We start from the raw sequence: 22,141 nt of genomic DNA, 5'->3' as shown, positions 1-22,141 counted from the left end.
TGTAATAACGGGGCTTGCAGAAGGAGGATATGTATATTTTCTGAAGTCAGTTGTACAATGGAAAGTAACAGGCTTCACCGCTTCGTTAAGTCATTAAACAGGGTCTAGAGTGTGGGCTGACGTCCCTGGTGGCTCAGATGGTAAGGCATCTGCTTACAATGCGGGAGACCAGGGTTCGATCCCTGGGTCAGGAAGATCCTCAGGGACTGGGCGCTGACACGGCCAGGGACGCGATGACCTGATTCTGGCTTCAGGGCATCACAGGCCGTCCGTTTTCAGTCTTCTTTTCCATCTTTTCCTTTCCTTTGCTCACGTACTCCTCTGTCTCCCCTCTTCTTTTTCAGCCTGTTTGTTTTGCTTTTGCTTTATTTATTTTTAATAAAAATTCCAGATATAAGTGGACAATTTCATTCACCTGCAACTATAGCTTAATGGGTGTCCTTAATTGTGTCCTTTTAATCCACAATTCGGAGAAGGCAATGGCAACTCAATCCAGTATTCTTGCCTGGAAAATCCCATGGACGGAGGAGCCTGGTGGGCTGCAGTCCATGGGGTTGCTAGTAATCAGACATGACTGAGCGACTTCACTTTCACTTTTCACTTTCATGCATTGGAGAAGGAAATGGCAACCCACTCCAGTGTTCTTGCCTGGAGAATCCCAGGGACAGCGGAGCCTAGTGGGCTGCTGTCTATGGGGTCGCACAGAGTCAGACACAACTGAAGCGACTTAGCAGCAGCAGCAATCCACAATTCTGTCGAGTAGCATGGGAACATGAGGGGATCAATGTATGAGTACCCACCCCTAATTGTAGAGCCTTCCTATGTAATAATCTGTCACTTCAGCCCTCCATCCTGTATCGTTCCTTCTTACCATGGAGCATCTCACAGGGAAGTGTAAGATAAAAGATTACAGGACTATGCAGCGCCCCTTATTTCAGATGCTGGCAAATGCTTTGGCATCCATCTGTGCAGAGGGCAGGAATAAATCCAGGGGCAAATGTGAGGTTGGGTAAATGTCCCCGTCTTGCTCCAGGAGAGTATGGAGTTAGTGGATCTGCCTTCCTGGGTGGGGAAGGGCAAGAACAGACAAGCAGGAAATGACTCGATCGCCCCGGGGGGCTAGTGTAGTATTTGCCCTTTACACGCTGGCTCTAGTTGAAGCCGTTGGATGGTTAATTAAGAGTGTTAGAGCAAACCAGAAAAGATCGAAAGTCAGGCGAGTCCCGTTCCTTGGGAGGTTCCATGAAGGTGTCAGTAAGCTGGATCTCACTGATGGGGAAGACGATGGATGTGTTTCGTGGAGCAGATCCCAGGACCTGTTTTCTGCCATGTTGCACCTTTTGTGTCAGTACAGACTAAACAATATCAATTACTCTGTGATATCAAGGCAGTGGATTTTAAAAAGTTTAAAAGTGTGCCAAACCCAGTACAAACAGTGTGTATATAACAACTGAACGGATGGGCTACTTTGGGCTGAAGTGGACACAGCCTATACCTTCGTCTGGCAGGCTTCCTGATCTGGATGTGGGATGGCCCCACAGGCACCTGCCCTGAGCGGGGTTGGCAGAGCTTTGTGGTGCTGAGAGGCCCGAGCTGGTACAGCCTCAGGACAGAGGGCAGCATGCACGTTGACCCTGATCCAGAGGGTGAAACAGACATGTCTTGTTCAAGATACTGTTTCGTCTTAACATTAACACAAGCTATGTAGGAATGTGTATTAATCAACTTGTGTTACACATTTAAGACTTCCCTGGTGGCTCAGACAATAAAGCGTCTGGCTATAATGCAGGAGACCCAGGTTCTATCCCTGGGTCAGGAAGATCCTCTGAAGAAGGAAATGGCAACTCACTCCAATGTTCTTGCCTGGAGAATCCCATAGACAGAGGAACCTGGCAAGCTACAGTCTATGGGATCGTGAAGAGTCGGAGACGACTTCACTTCCACACATTTAAAAGTAGGGGCAGAGGTTTTGAAGATACTAGAGTCTGGGACAGTGAAAGGCTCCCCCAGCGCTGTCCACACCTGCCATCCATCACTCTGCTTCCCCGGTCCAGGGCAGCGGTGGCAGGCTGAAACCGGTTTTCTCCCTGCACCTGCAGCCAGCTTCTCTCCTTCCTGGCTTCCTTTTCTTGCTCAGTTTCTTTTACAGGAAACATAACATAGTAACCACGCTGAACAAGCACATCTTACGATAAAATCAAATCACAACCTTGTGTTTCTTTTAACTTTGTTCAGGGAGTAAGTCATTCCCACACAACTGTATGATATCTCAACAGATGCTATGATTTTTTTTTTTTTTCCTTTACTTTTCTGGTAATAGGCAGCCTGTGGGAGCTTGAAGTAGCAAACAGTTTAGAAGCTGTGATATTCAGGCCAAGGTTTCAGTCAAGTCCGCAGTTGTCTCTTGCCCCGTTCAGGCCAGAGGCCTTCTGTGCCGGGCCCTGGGGAAGGTGCTGTTATCAGCCTCTGCCCTCCCTTGTTTACCCTCTTTCTTCCCGCAGGTCAGCCTCCAGAGGAATCTGAGGCTCAGAGGGAACAGGAAGAAGCTGGTAGGGGGCTGGAGGGAGGAGGGATGATGAGATGAGACAGAACTTGGGCCTCGGGCTCTCCTATAGTGAAGGAAGGTGTCCGCTATTCTCTGCCTCTGGGTGTTTTCTAGGTCTCCCAGAGACCCGCCTCTCTGGGGATGTCTCCTCTAAATGGCCCCTGGCTCCCAGCGGAAGCGTCTGGCTGCTCGGGTGGCCACGCAGGATCGTACCTACCTACCCGAAGTGTTGACGTGTGACTTCTGATTGCTGGGGTCCTGCCACCTCCGAGGTGACCCTCATGTCGGGGGGAGGACTGGGACTGTTCATCAGTCCCTCTCTCTGGCCTGCATCTGGCCCCCCGTATGCCTCCCCCTGTCGCCCGCAGCCCTGGTATGTGGGGCCTCCCCAGTGTGGTCCTGAATCCTGCGGACACAGCCTGGCGTAGCTTCCGGGGTGTGACTCAGGCTGGAAGCCCAGCTCCCCACACCCCAGCTTTCTGGTTGGTCCTGTACGGAGACAGCTCCCAACAGGCTGGAGGCAGAGGCGCAGCAGGAGGAAGCAGGGCAGAGCATCTGCGCAGGGCGGCAGTCTAGTCCCTCCTAAGTGAGTTTTCATGCATCATGGGTTCCCTTTACCGTAGATCTCCTTATTCAGCTTTGACTTGCCCCAGTGGTTCGAGAGTTGTGCACAAGTTTTTGCTTATTCAGTAAGTTACGCACGTGGAGATGTGATTTTGGAATGCCACATTTAACTTTTCTGTAACTTGGTGTCTTCCTTTAAACTTCAATTTCAAGCCTCATTCTTTTTCATCTTATAAATTAAAACTCGGGGTTCTTTGATGAAATGTTCAAATTCAGGATTCTCTCTCACTTTTTATCCTTTTCTCCTTCCTCAGTGATGGTAAGGCCAGAAAGCCTCGCACGCGGAGCTGGCTCAAGGAGGAAGCCTGATTTCCGGGGCTGTCCGCAGCACTGGCCCCCACTGGCGTGCGGGTGCACTGCCCCAATCTGTGCGTCAGTTCCCTGCTTTCTGCCTCTGCTCTCGAAGCTCATGGGCATCTCATCTGGGGTTCCAGGCACCTGGCTTCAGCATTCTTAGTTTTTCCAGCTGGGGTCCATGGGAGACCCTGGCCGACTCGCAGTCCCTTTGCTCTGCTCCTGGCTCTGGCGTCGGCTCCTTCCTTGCAGCCTGCGGTCTGCAGGTAGCTCAAGGCCATCTGCATAGACGCGCCACGTGACCATGTCTGCCGTGTTGCTGTTGCCACGGTGGGAAGGCAGGTGCTCTGGAGGCTCTTCCTCCCCCAGGTTCCCAGCATCAGCTGTCACTGTAATTTCATTTATCCAAGTCTGTCTGGGCATTTCTATTCCTCCCGCCCCACCCCTCACCCCCCCTCCCCTGTCTCTGTCCCGAAGTAGGGAGTTGGTCCTAGTGGGCTTGTGGAAGTCAGTGCTGCTGCTCCTCACCTATGCACTGAGGTTTAGCTCTCACCAGTTATCCTCCCTGATGGGTAGTGCACGTGCCAGGCGGCACTATTGGTGAAGACATAAGAGATGGGGGCTCGGTTCCTGGGTCGGGGAGATCCCCTGCAGGAGGGCATGGCAGCCCACTCCATGATTCCTGCCTGGAGAATCCCACGGACAGAAGACACTGGCAGGCTATAGTCTGTGGAGTCACAAACAGTCGGACACAACTGAAGTGATAATACACAGACAGTTATCCTCCAATTATCCACCTAGGTTGAACCCGGCAGACTGATCATATTAAGGGTTTTTAAATTATTCTCCATTCTTTCTACCTCTGAGGTTTCTTGGAGTAAATTCTGTACCAGACTCTCAAGGTTGCTCTAGATTCAACAAAGTCCAATCACTTGACTCTTTCTTTTCCTGGAATTTTCTGTGTGTTCTCCATTCCAGACAGAGGCTCTAGTTTTTAAGGTAGAGTACTGCAGGGCGTGAGAAGGATAGCAGTGAGAGAACAATACTATCAGATAATATTTCAAAATATTCTGCTCCATTACTGCGTTGCTTCTCAGTTGAGTAGTTGAATGTCTGAATGATGGGTCAGTTGACAAATGATAAAATAACTAGGCTGATGAAATGAATTTTATCTCAGAGTGGCTGCTCGCTTATTACAAAATGAGTCATCAAGTTTGTTCAATATCAGAACATCTTGTTTATCTTCAATCTTGTTCTTTTCCTCCAAACCCAAACCATTTTCTCTTCTGTAACAGAAGATATGCCATTGGAGATTTTTGCCCTCTTATTGAATAACCTCAGGGAAACATAAAAGGCAAGTCTTTTTGAAGGTAAAAATGAAAAGTAGCTATCTTAAAGCAGGGTCTTTTATCTTTTTTACAGGGCATTCCTCTGTCAGTCTAAATTTCAAAAACATCTTTCATCTTTGACTCAACAGGGCTTCTTCACCTGTCTTTCAAACAGGAGATTAACTGCACAGAAATGTGTGGGGTTGTGTTTGTTTCCCAGTGATTTTCTGACACCTTCTCCATAAAGGTCAGAGGGGCCCCGGTCTGGGAACAGTGGGCAGGGGTGAGCGGCGAGGGTTATAGAGTTGGAGAGCGTCACAGTCCCTGCTGTACCTTCTTCCCCACCCCCCGTGTGATGCTTTCTGTCTGCATCTGGACCATCAGAGATGGTTTGTAGGTGTCAGTAACAGATACCAGTGGGCAAGACACGTTTGCTGAGTGGCACTGGGCATGGCAGACAGAAGATGCTGGCACACTGGGTAGGAAGAGGGCCTGTCAAGCAGGAGTGTTATCCTCTTGTATGCCTTCAACTGCATTTCAGGTTTCTGAGGTCACCATGGTTCTCTTGGCTCAGTTTATAACATAATGTTTTTTCCATCCCTGGAGTCTCAGATTCATGTTTTCTGTGTCTGGAAGTGAAAGAAAAGGGAAAGTGTTAGTCTCTAGGTCCTGTCTGACTCTTGTGACCTTGTGGACTGTTGCCCGCCAGGCTGCACTGTCCTTTGGATTTCACAGGCAAGAACACTGGAGTGGTTTGGCATTTCTATCTCCAGGGCATCTTCCTAACCCAGGAATCGAACCCCCGTCCCTTGCATTGAAGAGTCATTTCACTTCTAACATCTCTGAATTTAGAGAAGTGTATTTAATATTGAATTCTATCAAGGTTATCTTCACCAGCAGCTTTGCAAATGAGTATGTAACTGGTCCCACTGACTAGATTCTTCTCATGTTCCTTTTTAGATTTGTCCCAGTCCCTTTTGTGATATTCCTAAAAGAGTTAATGTCTTTTCTGGGAAACTTACACTTCTGCATTCTGTTATTTCTTTGTCAGAAGTTTCCATCGCCACTTTTCTTCTTCTGTTAGGGCATAGTTGAAAAACAACTTGAGGCAATTTGCAAGGAGGACATTGCTTTTAATCCTTTAAGTATAATACTTGTTGTTTTAAGTATTGAGTTTTTCGTTTTGATTGGAAAACCTATGGCATTAATATTGTCATAATCTTAGTGACTCAATTGAAAGATAAATATGAGGCTTTAGGCATGTGTTCAGCTGAACATGGTAGGATATAAAAGTATTATTTGAAAAATCAAACTTAAAATAGGAATATGGTATAATGTTTTAAATCAAGGATTTATGTTATATTCACAAGGGGAAAAATCTGATACTTTTTGTTGGATTTATTTCCACAAAATGATTAACTCAATAAGAAGCCAGTCAACATTGGAAAAACTGATGGGCCCATCTGTTTAATAGTCCTATTCAATGAAGCCCTATTTAGTAATATGATATGCTGTGTTCAAGCAAGCAAGCAACTTTATTTGATCTGATCCAGGCTGGTTTAGACGTAAGGCAACTTCTCACCACGCACGATTCTTACGTACTTATTGAGAGAAAATGGATTTGAGGACAAAGTAAAAGAGTCTTAGGTTCTTCCTCTGAAAGACACGTTTCAGGTGAGGTGTTTTGGACTGAATTGAGTGCCCCAAAGAAGATCTGTTGAAAGTGTAAACACCAGTCCGTGAGCAGGTGGCCTTGTTTAGTGACAGGGTCTTTACAGAGGCATTCATGTTAAAAAGGGTCATGAGCCCTGACTCAGTATGGCCTGTTATCTTATAAAATGGGGGCTACTGAGCACAGCAGCAGCCGCAGAAGGAAGTGATGGGAAGACAGAGCGAGGAGAAAGCCATCTGCAAGCCAAGGAGAGAGGCGGGGAACAAGATTTCCCTCCTAGCCTTCAGTAGGAACCACCCCTGCCTGCACGCTGAATTTGGATTTGACCTCCAGAGTCTTGAGATGACACATAGTTGGTCATGAAAACACCCAGTTTGTGGCGCTCTGTTACAGCTGCTCTAGCAGCCCTGGTTCCTGGTCAGGAACTTCCGTTTGCTATATCCTACATCTTCATTTGAGATAAACCTTAGGGGCTTCGCTGGTGGCTCACGGTAAAGAGTCTGCCTGCAGTGTGGGAGACCAGGTTTCGATCCCTGGGTCAGGAAGATCCCCTGGAGAAGGAAATGGAAACCCACTCCAGTACTCTTGCCTGGAAAATCCCGTGGATGGAGGAGTCTGGCAGGCTGCAGTCCACGGGGTCGCAGAGTCAGGCACGACTGAGCGGCTTCTCTTCACTCACTTTGGTGGGCTGCAAACCCCTTATCCCTCCATCTAACATGGCCTTTAAAGTGAAAAAAAATTATTGGATTTCACAACAATGCTGTGGAAATGAGCTTCAAGAGCCTGTACTGAAAGTTAAAAACAACAGCAACAAAGCATTGTTTCTTTATCCTCGGTGGGCTTCTGCTGTCCTCCGAAGTGGCTGATTCCGTAGCCGAAGTGTACAGGTACAGGCAATGGCAAGGATCCCAGGGACGATAAACACGTCAGGTGTATGTAAACGGTATCATGGCGTAAGGATATGGTTTGCTCATGGGTCCCACAAGTCTGGCATGACTCAGTTGAGTCCTTTGATTCAGTTCAGTTCAGTCGCTCAGTCGTGTCCGACTCTGCGACCCCATGAATCGCATCACGCCAGACCTCCCTATCCATCACCAACTCCCGGAGTTCACTCAGACTCACGTCCATTGAGTCAGTGATGCCATCCAGCCATCTCATCCTCTGTGGTCCCCTTCTCCTCCTGTCCCCAATCCCTCCCAGCATCAGAGTCTTTTCCAATGAGTCAACCCTTCTCATAAAGTGGCTTTAATAATTACCATTTTTATTATTCTTATTTTATCTTCTTTTTAGTAGTAGACTTTTCCCTGTTGGCTTATTTTACCGGTAGGATGAGGGTAGGATGTGGCTAGCACAGTAGTTCTGTGTTACCTGGTTTGGAGTGGAGCCCACCCCCAGGCAGAGAGGGGAAGGAGACCTGAGCGCAGTTCAGGACTCTGACAAAAGCTGACATATTTGACCTGGGTAGTGTGGTGGGATAATTTTGAGTCATGACATACTGGGCTCAGCCTAAGCTGCTAGATTCCACCTGCTATTGGGACTCTGGCTTCTCTGAGGTCGCTTGCCTCTGAAGTGATCAGCATAAGTTTCCCCATCTCAGCTACATATTCTGCATCAACCATTTCTTTTTCATTTTTCATGATCACTAATTTTCCCATGTTCCATTATTTCACAGAATTTCTGTTTATGATAACCAAATACGTAGTAATTTGCTATTAATTTATCCCTCCCACTTAATGCTCTTCAGTTGAGTAGAGGTTTCCTGGAATAAACCATATGAAACAGAAAAGAATGATGCTAATAATGGGAATTTTAGAAAAATAATCCTTAAATCAAACCTTTTATTATCTTCAAGTCTGCTTGAATATGTAGTACTTGCATTTCTAAATTTTTCTAAACCGATAACACTGGTAGCTCAGATGTAAAGAATCTGCCTTCCATTCCGGAAACTTGGGTTTGATCCCTGGATCTCGAAGGTCCCCTGGAGAAGGGCATGGCTACCCACTCCAATATTCTTGCCTGGAGAGTTCCATGGACAAGGAGCCTGGCAGACGATGGTCCATGGGGTCACAAAGAGTCAGACAGGACTGTGCCTAACACTTTCACTTGTCACCGAAAGTATGACTTAGGAAAAAACACAGCATTTTATAATCATTTTCATGACTGTATTCCATTATAAAAAATACATTCTTGTCAAAAATATCTTCCTTGTGTTCAGTGATTTTTAACTCGGGAGACATATTACCTTTACTATAAAGGTACATTGGAATTATATCTTCTAGAAGTTTGTGGGTTTCTCAGTCTCTTTAGCTCATCTCCAAGGCCAAAATCCCTTGTTTGCATCTCATACATATTGTCATCATTTTTCAGTTTCAAAAATCTGGACCATTAGATTAAGCAACCTTCTGAGATGATCTAGAACAATTTGAGAATTCATCTGAAATGCATCCAAATTCTGCCTTTATAACTGTTCTGATTATAGAATGAAGCAAGGTTTGGATCCATTAATCATAGTTAAATCACTCCTTCTTTGGTAAGAGAAAGAGAATAGTCAAAAGTAGTGGCTTTAGAATAAGATAAAGTTGGTTTCAAATCCAGTTATTTTTATTTGGGTAAATTTTGCAACTCTTTGAGCTTTGGTTTTCCCATCTCTAATGCTTATTTCACCGAGTTGTTACAAAGTTACAGGTAATATACCTGATCAGTTTAAAGCCCAGTTACTTGGCCAGACTTTAAAAGAAACATGCAGATAAGGATTCTGCTGATGCCTAAGAACTGAGTGTACTAAGTAATGCCCTACGATCGTCTTTCTCAAAGATTGGGATATTGCGATAGCAGCCATTCAAATCACACTATCATACTTATTAAAAAGTATGATACTTTAAGGTTTGAAACTACAGTATTTGCTTATTAGTGATGATAATTTTAAATAATACATGTCATTGGTGCCACACTGTATGTATAATGTTGATGGGCCTGAGATTTTCTGAAAGTAAGTTCAAAATGTTAGCTAAGTTTTAGGCAATATGAAGATTAAAAACACGTATAAGGAGTATGGAGGTGATAAGCGGAGAAGGAGAATAATTGATTTCTAACATTGGAAACATGAAGATTGAGGCTGATAGTTACAAAGATAACTAAAACCAATAAAAATATTAAAAAGAACATACAAAATACTTAAAAGACAATGGATTCAGCAATTAGTCAGCAAATACATATGATAAAAATCTATTCCCTGAAGCATTCTATAAATTTACAGCTGATTCACGTCGACGTATGGCAAAAACCACCAGAATATTGTAAAGTAATTAGTAATTAAAATAAATTAATTAAAAAATAAAACAAAAAAGAAATTTCCTTTTCAACCTACTAATTTTAACTTTAATGTATGATGTCATTTTTAATCTTTAGCTGTGCAGAGTAGAAGGCTAATTTTCACTCCCAAAGCCTGATGATGTAGTGTGGACATGCTGCCAAGCCCCACTTGTACCGTCTTTGGTCATGAATGTCCTGCTCAAGTTTTTCCGTATATTTGTATTTTACCTACGCACCCACTCACTGATCAGACATTTTATTGTGTATCTGCCTCTTTCTCTATGTCTCACTACAACCTCAATCAGTCTGCTTTGCCCTGGAAGCGGTACTCATCACATCGACTTATACTCCTCTGGCAGAAATGTTTGCTAAGGAGAACCACGAATACAAAGCAAGGTGGGAGATGTAGTCAGCTAGCTGCCTGGGAAGGGAAGGGAGTTGATTTTGATGAGGTGCTAACACACAGAAGATGCACATTATTCCAGCTACTCACTGTTCTTTGTGTCTTGAACTTTCTGAGAACATCTATTTCTCATCAAGTTCATTTTAGTGAGAACAGATATTTAGAAACCAAGGTTTGGGTGTTAGGTGGACTCATTGCTGTGAAAGTGTTGATTTTCCCAGGCCCCTTCTGTGAGGCAGCAGTGGCACGGAAGTGCTGGAAGAAACATATTTAAAGATGTACACACGAAGCTAGTCACGGATGTGCTGTTTTTAATTTTTGTAATTTAAAAAATTTGGGAAAAGTAGGGTATTGATTGAACAAACTATGATTAATCCACACATGAGATGAAAAAGAATAATGAAAATCTGAATATACAGCTACAGAATGGATTCTTGGGTGACTTATTATTTTTTATTTTATTTATTTTTTAATTGAAGGATAATTGCTTTACAGAATTTTGTTGGTTTCTGCCAAACATCAACCTGATTCATGTTGATCTAGGGTGAATTATTAGCTGAAAAAATAATTTGCTGATATTGTATAAAATATGCTGCTGTTTATCTAAGAAAGAGACTTAAAACATGAGCACACATATACATTCAGATTATGTTTTTATCTTTAAAGTTATACAATGGAAGAATAAACCAGAAATTTGAAAAAAAAAAAAGTTGCGTCTGGGATATAAAACAAATAGGCTAGAGCAAACAAGGATAGAAGCAAGACTTCTTTGACAACTTCAAGTTTTCAAAGCTTGAATTTAAAATTCATAAGTATTTTATACAGCTCCAAGCATACCTCATTTTACTGTGCTGTGTTTTATTGCGCGTCACAGATACTGTGATTTTTACATATTGAAGCTTTGTGGCAATGCTGCCTCAAGCAAGCCCGTAAGGCTATTGTTCTAACAGCATTTGCTCACACTGGGTCTCTGTTTCACAGTCTGATAATCCTCTTAATATTTCAGTTTTTGTCATTATTATTGTATTTTTTAGGGTCAACTATGATAAATGATCTATGATGCTACTCCTGTGATTTTTTTGGGGTGCTACTAACCACAGCCCTGTAAGATGGCAAATGCTTGATAAATGTGTGTGTTCTGACAGCTCCATAAACTGGGTGTTCCCCCATGTCTCTCCCTTTCCTCTGGCCTTCCCATTCCCTGAGACACAGCAGTATCGAAATAAGGCCAGTTAATAACCCGACAATGGCCTTATTATGTCAGATTTCCAAAACACTGATTATGTTTCTGGACTTCTTATTTTGTTGCATTAAGTAAGCCTTTATTCAGGTTCTTGTGTCATACGGTTGAAAATAGAGACATTACGTTACATTTAATGCCTCCCTTGGCCACACCTATCGTTGCTCCTCTTTACAGAATGCTTCCAGATATTCTGGCACATTTATTTTTCTATATGAAATCTTAGAATCATGTATCTAGTTTCCAGGAAACAAAAATAACACATTGATATGGGAGGAAAATTGTTAGTTTGTTTTAATAACCGTTTTAGTTGCTACTTTATAAAGAATAGTGCACAACCTGCTAAATAGCATGATCACAAAATATTTGTTGAATGAATATTACATTTCACACTTGTATTTAGTTATAGATTTATACGTATTGCCCTCTTTAATCTCTTCCGTGATTTTTATATTCAGTTTGTAGCCTTTGAACTTTTAGCAAACGATTAAGAACTAGCAAATTCTCCATAATATTTTCCAGTTTAAAAGCAAACATGTCAGTTTGTGTGTGTACATGTACATACATGAAGTGAAGTGAAGTGCAAGTCACTCAGTCATGTTTGACACTTTGTGACCCCATGGACTATACAGTCCATGGAATTCTCCAGGACAGAATACTGGAGTGGGTGGCCTTCTACAGGGGATCGTCCCAACCCAGGGATAGAACCCAGGTCTCCCCGATTGCGGGCAGATTCTTTCCTAGCTGAGCCTCAAGGGAAGCCCAAGAATACATGAGTGGGCAGCCTATTCCTTCTCCAGCAGACCTTCCTGATCCAGAAATTGAACTGGGGTCTCCTGCATTGCAGGTGTATTCTTTACCAACTCAGCTATCAGGGAAGCTCCTGATGTGCATACAGGTGCACATGCAAATTTATTCACACATGTGTATATACATAAATATGTATGTATACAAATGTAGTGTCCACATATATAATTGGCCTCTTATCTGTGGATATTTATCCATTTGCTGTTTTCTTCTTGTGCATACTTTTAAAAAAACATTTTCATCGGAAAGCCTGAGTGTCCTACAAATTGTTTTGCATTGTTCTAGAGTCTGTCTTAGGCTAGGTTGAAGCATCCTTGTCTTGCCTCCTGAATCTCTGAGACACCAGGTGGCCACCTGGAGCAGAGGTGAAGGAGGGTGCAGGTCTTCAGTACAGGGTGCCTGTACACCCAGAATGGAAAGTTTCAAGTGCGGAAGCAAAGTTGAGACCAAGAGGCTGAAGTCCGGCTCTGGTCTTCGGCAGAGATTCCCAACCTGACTGTACATAAAGAGTCTGGGGAGGATGGCTCGAAGTGCAGCAGCTTGCTGCCCCCCCGCCCCCGACCCCACTCCCCAGATTCTGAACCTGCAGGTCCAAGATGGACTAGGAAAAGCTGTTCTTCTCCTTGGCATCTCAGATGGTTTTATGCACGTTTTAACCTGGATAGAAGCCCAGGCTAATTCATTGTCTTCCTGAACTGTAAGTGGCTTTGTGAAAATACTGAACATGATACTTGAGACAGAGTTGGTGAAAGTGTCAGGTGAGGTTAAATGTGTTGATAACAGGGATTTGTAAGCAGTGAGTACTACGCCAAAATGAATTTTAGTGATTATTCTAGCTCATCCACTTGGTACTTACATATAACCTTTGGCAGCAACTTCATGCCTTTGTCCTTCAATTATCTCATCTCTAAAATGAGCTTATTAGTGGTTCCCATCTCACCATGGCGTTGTACAGAGTACAATGAAAACATGCTAAGCACAATGCCTGGCATTTAGGTCATTCACAAAATGGTAGACATGCTTGCTATTGTCATTATTTTATTAAGCACTACAAAATTTACTTTTGAGCATCTACTGTGTGTCATAAATAGGCATCCATGAGTAGGATGAGCATATGATTTGTCCTTCAGACTAGGAGACTTTGAACGTTCAAGCAGAGCTATTATTAGTCACCCTGGGATAAGAGGTTTAAACTCAATGATCCTGGAAAGACCACGGTGCTTCTTACCTAATCAAAGTGAAGCAAAGATGAGAAGGCTTGTGATGGGGCTGCTACCAACAGTTCTCGTCACCACTCCCTCTTAAAGATCTTAAATCTCCTCTAACTAAACGTTGAAAGAATTGTTTTTGTTATTTGCTCAGTTGTGCCCGACTCTTTGCCACCTCATGGACTGCCAGCACGCCAACCTTCCCTGTCCTTCACTGTCTCCTGGAGTTTGATCAAATTCATCTCCACTGAGTCAGTGATGCCAGCCAACCATCTCATCCTCTGACACCCTCTTCCCCTTCTGCCCTAAATCTTTCCTGGCATCAGGGACTTTTCCAATGAGTTGGCAGTTCCCATCAAATGACCAAAATATTGGAGCTTCAATTTCAGCATCAGTCTTTCCAATGAATATTCAGGATTGATTTCCTATAGAATTGACTTGCTTGATCACTTTGCTGTCCAAGGGACTCTCAAGAGCCTTCTCCAAAACCACAGTCCAAAAGCATCAATTTTTTGGTGCTCAGCCTTCTTTATGATCCAACTCTCTCATCCATACATGACTGCTGGAAAAACCACAGCTTTGACTAGATGGACTTTTGTCGGGTGGGCCCTAAATGCAGGATGATTTCCTCTTGAGATCCATATGCAATTACATCTACAAACCCCCTCTTTTCAAGTAAGTTCAAATTTTAAAGTTCTTGATGGGCATGCATTTTAAATAGATACTATTCAATCCACTATACTTCCTTTAGTTGGAAGAAAACTGAAATGAAAGAGAGGTTCAGTTCAGTTCAGTCACTCAGTCATGTCTGAGTTTTTGCGACCCCATGGACTGCAGCACACCAGGCTTCCCTGTCCATCACCGGCTCCCGGAGTTGACTCAAACTCATGTCCATTGAGTCGGTGATGCCATCCAACCATCTCATCCTCTGTTGTCCCCTTCTCCTCCTGCCTTCAATCTTTCCCAGCATCAGGGTCTTTTCCAATGAGTTAGTTTTTTGCATCATGTGGGCATTTTATTGGAGTTTCAGCTTCAGCATCCGTCCTTCCAATGAATATTCAGTGTTGATTACCTTTAGGATTGACTGGTTGGATCTCCTTGCAGTCCAAGAGACTCTCAAGAGTCTTCTCCAGCACCACAGTTCAAAAGCATCAATTCTTTAGTGCTCAGCTTTCTTTATGGTCCACCTCTCACATCCATACATGACTACTGGAAAAACCATAGCTTTGACTAAACTGACTTTTGTCAGCAAAATAGTGTCTCTGCTTTTTAATACGCTGTCTAGGTTTGTCATAGTTTTTCTTACAAGGAACATGTGTCTTTTAATTTCATGCCTGCATTCACCATCTGCATTGATTTTGAAGTCCAAGAAAATAAAGTCTCTCACTAAGGAGTCAGTTAGGACCAACTGCTGAAACAGAAAGAATGAATACCATTTATCTTTTCTTACAGTCAAATGACAGAGTCTAGGCATTTGTCCCAATTCATTCAAGCTCTCAATGCCTTTTTAAAAAAAATTATTTTTAATTGGACTATAATTGCTTTACAGTATTCTGTTGGTTCTGCCATACATCAACATGAATCAGCCATTCATACACACATTCCCTCCCTCTTGAACCTGCCTCCCATCTCCCATCTCCTCCCACCTGTTCACTCTGTGCCTCCATTGCTACCCTGCACATAGGTTCATCAGCACCATCTTTCTAGATTTCATAGGTATGTATTAATATACAATATTCATTTTCCTCTTTCTGACTTACTTCTCTGCCTATAATAGGCTCTAGGTTCATGCATCTCATTAGAACTGACTCACATGCCTTCTTACCAGCCAGTGTCTGGAGAGCAACTCAAGGAGGCATCTGCTTGGTATACAGGTGTGCAAGAGGATAGCAGTTTCATGGTTTATTTATTCTTGGTGAAAGAATTGTTGGACGTGACATAAGATATTCACATTATGAAACAGGAGCTGACATAAGTAACAATGTGTTGTATTTATATCTCAGATTTTAAACCTGAGGCTGGAAATTTAAGGAATTTATAGCAAGGTGTGAAACTGTTTATCTCTGTGCCCATTGTTTAAAAAAATAAATATGAATGCCTGTCAGCTCTCGTTTCTTCCTTGCTGTTGAAGAGGCTGACTAATTATTTCCTTCTGTCTGTGAAGTCACTCAAGTTCAGGCCTGTGCCCAAGGGACCTGAAAGGCCCAATTTACTGAATGAGCCCAGGTGAGGAGCTCTTGGCTACATTGTATTACGTGGCAGTAGGGCGTCTCCTTGACACAGGGAGAAACTTTTAGTATTCACAAATAAGCGGCCCCTGATCATGTTTCTCCCCTCAAGAGTCATTTCTTACAGCTCTGCGGTAGGTGTGTGTCTCTGTAAGGAAACACCTGTTGCTACTTCTCCTGCGAGAGATTCTTCTGTTTTTCAAGACTTTTTTGGGGGGTGGGTGGGGGAGGGGATTTAAAGTAGTCAGTAGTTCAAAACACGACCACTCTGGCTTTCCACTGATTCCAGGTAAGCATTTTCTTTGTTGTCTAATAGGCTGTTTAAAAGCCATGAGAGAAAACACACTGATTCCGTTGCAGCTGACTACCAATTTCTTACAACCTCCAAGCAACGGATGTGTTGTTTCGGTTGGTTCTTAGTTGTATAGTGGGCTGTTCTTAGTTGAACACTGGGCTGAAACCAAACAAGGGGCACCCCTGCTTCTCTTTGGTTGTGAAGGAGCAGTGACAGGCATGCTTGAGTTCCCTGCTGTGAGAAAGCACGGGTTAGAATGACAGCAGAGGAGGAATGGGTACAAGGGAAGGGGGGCAGGAGAAAGCAGAAGAGCAAGACAAGAAAAGGGAAGGGCAGAGGAGTGGCTGTCATCCAGAGGCCATCCTGTTCTTTCATTCATTTACTTTAAACATTAAACTTTTAAACATTTAAACTTTAAAGGATAATTGCTTGACAATATTGTGTTGGTTTCTGACATGTATCAACATGAATCAGCCATATGTATACCTACGGTTAGGGCTTCCTTAGTAGCTCAGATTGTAAAGCATCTGCCTGCAGTGCAGGAGATGTGGGTTCAATCCCTGAGTTGGGATGATTCCCTGGAGAAGTAAAGGGCAACCCACTCCAGCATTTTCGCCTGGAGAATTTCATGGACAGTGGAACCTGGTGAGCTACAATCCACAGGGTTGCAAAGAATCAGATATGAATGAGCAACTCACACACACGTACACACAACACATACATGTGGCAGAGAGCAGTGGAGATACAATCGTAGAGAGTAGACGTGTGGGCAGGGACTGTTGCTGTTCAGTCGCTCAGTTGTATCCGACTCTTTATGGCCCCATGGAGTGCAGTCCACCAGGTTTCTCTGTTCTTCACCACGTCCTGGAGTTTGCTCAAACTCAAGTCCATTGAGTCAGCGATGTCAGATGCAACCATCTCATCCTTTCGTCCCCTTCTCTTCCCGCCTTCAATCTTTCCCAGCATCAGGGTCTTTTCCAGTGTTTCAGTTCTTTGCATCATGTCACCAAAGTTTTGAAGTTTCAGTTTCAGCATCAGTCCTTCCAACGAATATTCATGACTGATTTCCTTTAGGATTGACTGGTTTCATCTCAAGGGATTCTGAAGAGTCTTCTCCAACACCACAGTTTGAAAGCATCAATTCTTCAACGCTCAGCCTTCTTTGTCGCCCAACTCTCACATCTCTACATGACTACCGGAAAAACCATAGCTTTGACTAAATAGACCTTTCTTGGCAAAGTAATGTCTCTGCTTTTTAATACACTGTCTAGGTTTGTCATAGCTTTTCTTCCAAGCAGCAAGCATCTTTTAATTTCATGGTTGCAGTCACTGTCCAAATGGATTTTGGAGCCCAAGAAAAAGTCTGTCTCTGTTTCTATTGTTTCCTCATCTATTTGCCATGAAGTGATGGGGCCAGATGCCATGATCTTAGTTTTTTGAAAGGACACTTGGGAGGCATTTCTTATAAAGTTTTCAATATAAAACAATTTTAACTTAGTTTTAGGCAAATAATTGTCTAGCTTGTTGTCCTTTGTATTTAGGAAAGTGTGATTTTGGACGAGTGGAAGCCCCGAAAGAACTCAGCTGTGCAAACAGCACCGACCTCTTCTCACAATAAACCCCTTACTGCGCAGCTAAGGGGAGCAGTCAGTTGACTCTGTTTGTCCCCTCCCCTCCCTGCAGAGCTCCTTCTGTGCAGGTCCTAATGAGCAGTGAAATGGTCCTGGGCCTGCAGTGGGAGGCACATCCAGGGTGACAGGGCTGAGACCCACACCGGCTAATTAGTGTGCGGCTAATTGACCTTTCCCAGTAATTGTATTCCTCAGCCTTTGGCAACCAGAGAGGGGGGCCTTTCAGTATCTCTGTGTAGCATCATATCTTTGATCATAATAAAAAGTAGCCGTAAGAAATGTGAAGTAAATTCAAAGCATAAATCACAAAGTGCCTGTCTTTTCAAAGTCTTTATTTTTTTAAACGAAAGATCAAGTTGAAGGAACTGTTTTTATTCTCATCCCATTAATATAAATTGGTGTTTGTGTTCATTCATCACTATGGAGGTGACCGAGAACACAAGAGGGAGAAATCAGTGGGAATGATTTTTGGTTGTTCTGACTCCCACTGAAAGCCCTAAGCTCATGCTGTCTTTAACCACAGTATCTCATTGTTCGCAATAGCCATAAAAAACATTTGTTAACCATTACATTCAAAAAAAAAAAAAAAAAACCTTGAAATGCCTTCCTAAATAATTGCCATTTTTGTCTTCGACATAGAAAATACAGTTCAGTGAAAGTGAAAGTGAAGTCCTCAGTCGAGTCCGACTCTATGCGACCCTGAGGACGGTAACCTACCAGGCTCCGAGGTCCCTGGGATTCTCCAGGCAAGAGTACTGGAGTGGGCTGCCATTTCCTTCTACAGGGGATCTTCCCAACCCAGGGATCGAACCCGGGTCTCCTGCATTGCAGGCAGACGCTTTACCGTCTGAGCCACTAGGGAAGCCCCTGTGAAAGTATGATAGTGACAACACAGCACTTGAGGGTGGGTAGGGGTGTTATGGTTGTTACCAGTAGTGTTGTATTTTGTATGGGTGTTCTTTAGATTTCCAAAGATGAGGGAGAATGACAGTAGTGGGGGGCAGTTTGAGAGAGCAGGGTCCTTGCTCTGTGGGAGAAGTGACAGACACATGAGCAACTGCTTCTACCTGATTGATATTCTAAACTGAGACTTGACTTGTTGGTCTAGCTTCTGTCTTAGCAAATTAGCTGATGTCCAGATTTAATTCTACTGAACTTTAAAGCCTTGATTCCTGTAGCTTTGTTGTATAGTCTGAAGTCAGGGAGCCCAATTCCTCCATCTTCCTTTTTCTTTCCCAAGGTCGCCTGGGCTATTTGGGGTGTACTGTGTTTCCATACACAGCATACAATTGTTTGTTCTACTTCTGTGAAAAATGCCGTTGGTAATTTGATAGGCATTGTATTGAATCTGTAGGGCGCTTTGGGTAGTGTAGTCATTTTCGTGATACTGATTCTTCCAATCCAAGAGCATGCTGTATCTCTCCATCTGTTTCTATTGTATTTGATTGCTTCTATCAGTATCATATAGTTTTCTGAGTACAGGTTTTTGTCTTCTTAGGTAGGTTTATTCCTAACTCCTATGCATTTTATTCTTTTTGTTGTGATATTAAATAGGATTGGTCTCTCTTTCTCATCTTTTGTTGTTAGTATATCAGATTGTGAGAGATTCCCATGAGTTATTATTATTATTAATTTTCCCCTGCATCTTTCCCAGATTCATTGAGGAGCTCTCGTGGTTTCCTGGTAGCATCTATAGGATTTTCTATGTGTAGTATCATGTCATGCAAACACCAACAGTTTTACTTCTTTTCCAGTTTGGATTCTCTCTCTCTTTTTTTTTTTCTTTTCTGATTGCCATGGCTAGGACGTACAAAACTATGTTGAATAAAGTGGCAAGAGTGAGCATCCTTGTTTTGCTCCTGGTCTCAGAGGGAATGCTTTCAGTTTTCCACCAGTGGAATGATGCTCGCTGTGGTTCATACAAATCAATATAAGTTGCAGGACATTTTTGTAGATGTTCACTGGTTTTAATTGTGAGATAGACTGAAATAGTGAAAGATCACAATAGTGCTGGTAACCTCTCCTCTTACTTCATTGGCCTGGTGGTGTGATTGCTAGTGATTCTGGAGTATTTGTGGGGTCTACTGGAAATAAGTGTATTGTAAATTCTAGAGAAAATTGCCCTGTAGTTGGTAATAAATTCTCTGTACTTTTTAAAACAGAAAGGGGGATAAAAAAATCAGAAAGGGCTGCTAGTATTTAAATTTGATAATGATAAGGGCATGTCCTTTCTGGTAAGTCAGTTTTGAAACATACTGTTTTGTAGAACTGAAGACAAGTTCAGCTCCACCTGTGCTTCAATGCCTGCTCATTCTTGTGATTTTGTCTCCCTCACTCAGAGCTGTGACCTGGATCAGCAGAGCATCATTCACATTGTGCTGAGACCGCGGAGAAAAGGCCCAGAAGGGCACAGCCCGCGGCCCGCTTGGGGGCGCTCTGACAGGGAGCCCGAGAGCCTGACTCGCGTGGACCTCAGCAGCTCGGTGCTCCCCGCGGACTCGGTGGGCCTGGCTGTTATACTGCAGGACGGCGAGGAGAGCGGCGCCTCGTCAGCCCGCAGGCCAGGTAACTGATGCCTCTCTCAGCAGCTCGGGCAGGGTTCTGCGTGCTGAAGTCTCCACAGAGAGCGGCCTCACTGTGCGTGTGAATACATAGATCACAACACGTTCCAAATCACTGGAAGGAGGCATGACTAGAGTCCGTTGTCACTCTAAGATTTGAGGTGACGCATTTAACAAGAACTGCAAAGCAGAGCTCTCCAATTAAGAATGAACCTAAGGGATGAGAAAAGTGTCGGCCCGTAGCGATCATCCTCTTTGGTTGTTTGGAGGTTCTGGGGGTGATGGGCTCACGGGGGTGCCTCGTGCCGGGCTCACAGTATAGGCACTGTATGTCCCGCTCACTTGTGCTTTCTCTCTTCTTGTTTATTTATTTACAATGCATTTTGACTGATTATGGTTATGATTATTATTATTATTTTTAAGTAGAAAGAGAACCTGTCAGAGGTAATTTTAGTCATTTTTCAGGTCATAAGAAAAAATGACAGTGTCAATCATATCCTTTTGTGTTTAAAGAAGTTTTCCTTGTCTCTATTGTGCAGCCTATTTCAAAAGTTTGCTTTAGCAAGAATGACAATCTCTTTATTATTTTGACAATATTCTATGTTTCCCTTCGTTTTTCCTCTCCAGTCTAAATAGTCAAAGGTGTAACAGGACTGTTTTTGAGTAGGTGACAGGAAACACGAGATAGTAACAGTCACTTTCCAGGGCAGCGGTTTATTTCCCTCCCACATGGAGCGTCTGAAGACAGCAGCAGCCCTGGGCTGGGCTGACTTTCACGGGGTCAGAGACGTCTGGAACCAGCAAAGCGGACGCCTCTTGCTAAAATTGCTAAGTAAAATTTAGTAAATATTTATAAAATCATAAATCAGATTTAAGAAAAAAAACCAAAAAATTTTCCAGGGATAAGTGAATAAGTGGAAAAAACACAGCTGTCTTTGACTAGAGGAGTGGATAAACCAAGAATTTAAGTGCATGAGTCACCGTCGTGCTGAGCCTGAGGTGGTTGTGTTGGGGTTTTCTTCCTTCCCATGTACTGGGCATCAAGGAGACTGAAAAAAACAAGTGGGGAACGAGGGGGAACGAGACCAGCCTAAACCTCTGCAACACGCTTGTTGTCCAGAATGAGGAATTAATATAAATACCAGACCCAAGCTTTGGGACTTCTGAGGTTCCAAGCAGGATGTGGACCAAGGCATTTCAGAGAGGGCTCAGAGGGCGTGGCATTGACACCTCCTGCGATAATCCAGCTCTGTTGAAGGAGTCCTCATGATACACATTATAAATCAAATAAAGGATTACTTTACTTTGAGTGGAGGAGAGCATATAAGGTAAGCCAGAAGATTCGTTCCCCAGAAAATGTGAGAAAATAAAAGAACAGTTTGAAACAGAATACAAAACAGGTATGTTTAATGTTAATTAAGACATAAAATTAAAAAACAGTGAAAATCAAAACAGAAGACATAATAGAAAAAGGTAGCTATTGAATAGAATATAAATTTAACTACTAGAATTAAAAAAATAATCCTCAGCAGATTGGTGAAAAGAGCAATTTATCAATGCCGAAGAGAGAAGTAATGAATTGAAAGGTATATATGAGGGAATTTCCCACAGTGTGACACAGGTTAACATGTTTACAGAAAAAAAAAGTTCTTAGAGATGAAGAGTTTGGAATTAGATGTCCTAACATATCTGATAGGAAATCTCTTTTTTCCCCCCTTTCTTTTTTCTTTCATAAATTTTGAAAGTATGATAATACATTTACAGGAGACTTGAAAAATAAAGAACAAAGTTGCATATAGTTTCACTATGTATTACCATTATTTTTTTAAGTAGATAAATTAAGATTTTTAGTTTGAGTTTCAATATCAAACTCCCCAAAACTGATATAATGAACAGAAAAGGAGAAGGCCATAGTAGAACTGAAAATCAGTATGAACCAATTCAAAATCTTCAGATGAAAATTAAACCTTTACATGTATTACCTGAACATTAA

At 43.0% G+C, this 22,141-nt stretch overlaps 1 protein-coding gene and 1 non-coding gene across 7 annotated transcripts in view; one reads left to right on the top strand and one right to left on the bottom strand.

The window, feature by feature from the left end:
- The window catches only part of PRKN (parkin RBR E3 ubiquitin protein ligase), a 1,237,035-nt gene that overhangs the window by 350,361 nt on the left and 864,533 nt on the right, over positions 1 to 22,141 (top strand). For all 6 annotated transcript variants that reach the window (XM_061428497.1, XM_061428495.1, XM_061428496.1 and 3 more), the window contains one exon: positions 19,927 to 20,152. In XM_061428497.1, the coding sequence (XP_061284481.1) occupies positions 19,927 to 20,152 (226 nt within the window). The remainder of the gene's footprint in view (positions 1 to 19,926; positions 20,153 to 22,141) is intronic.
- TRNAC-GCA (transfer RNA cysteine (anticodon GCA)) lies at positions 18,378 to 18,449 on the bottom strand. Its single transcript has one exon. It is a non-coding gene; the product is annotated as a tRNA-Cys (tRNA).

This window comes from Bos javanicus, chromosome 9 (assembly GCF_032452875.1).
Source record: "Bos javanicus breed banteng chromosome 9, ARS-OSU_banteng_1.0, whole genome shotgun sequence".
Lineage (NCBI taxonomy): Eukaryota > Metazoa > Chordata > Mammalia > Artiodactyla > Bovidae > Bos > Bos javanicus.
The sequence above is the reverse complement of the archived record's forward strand: the minus strand, read 5'-3'. Positions and strand labels throughout refer to the sequence as shown.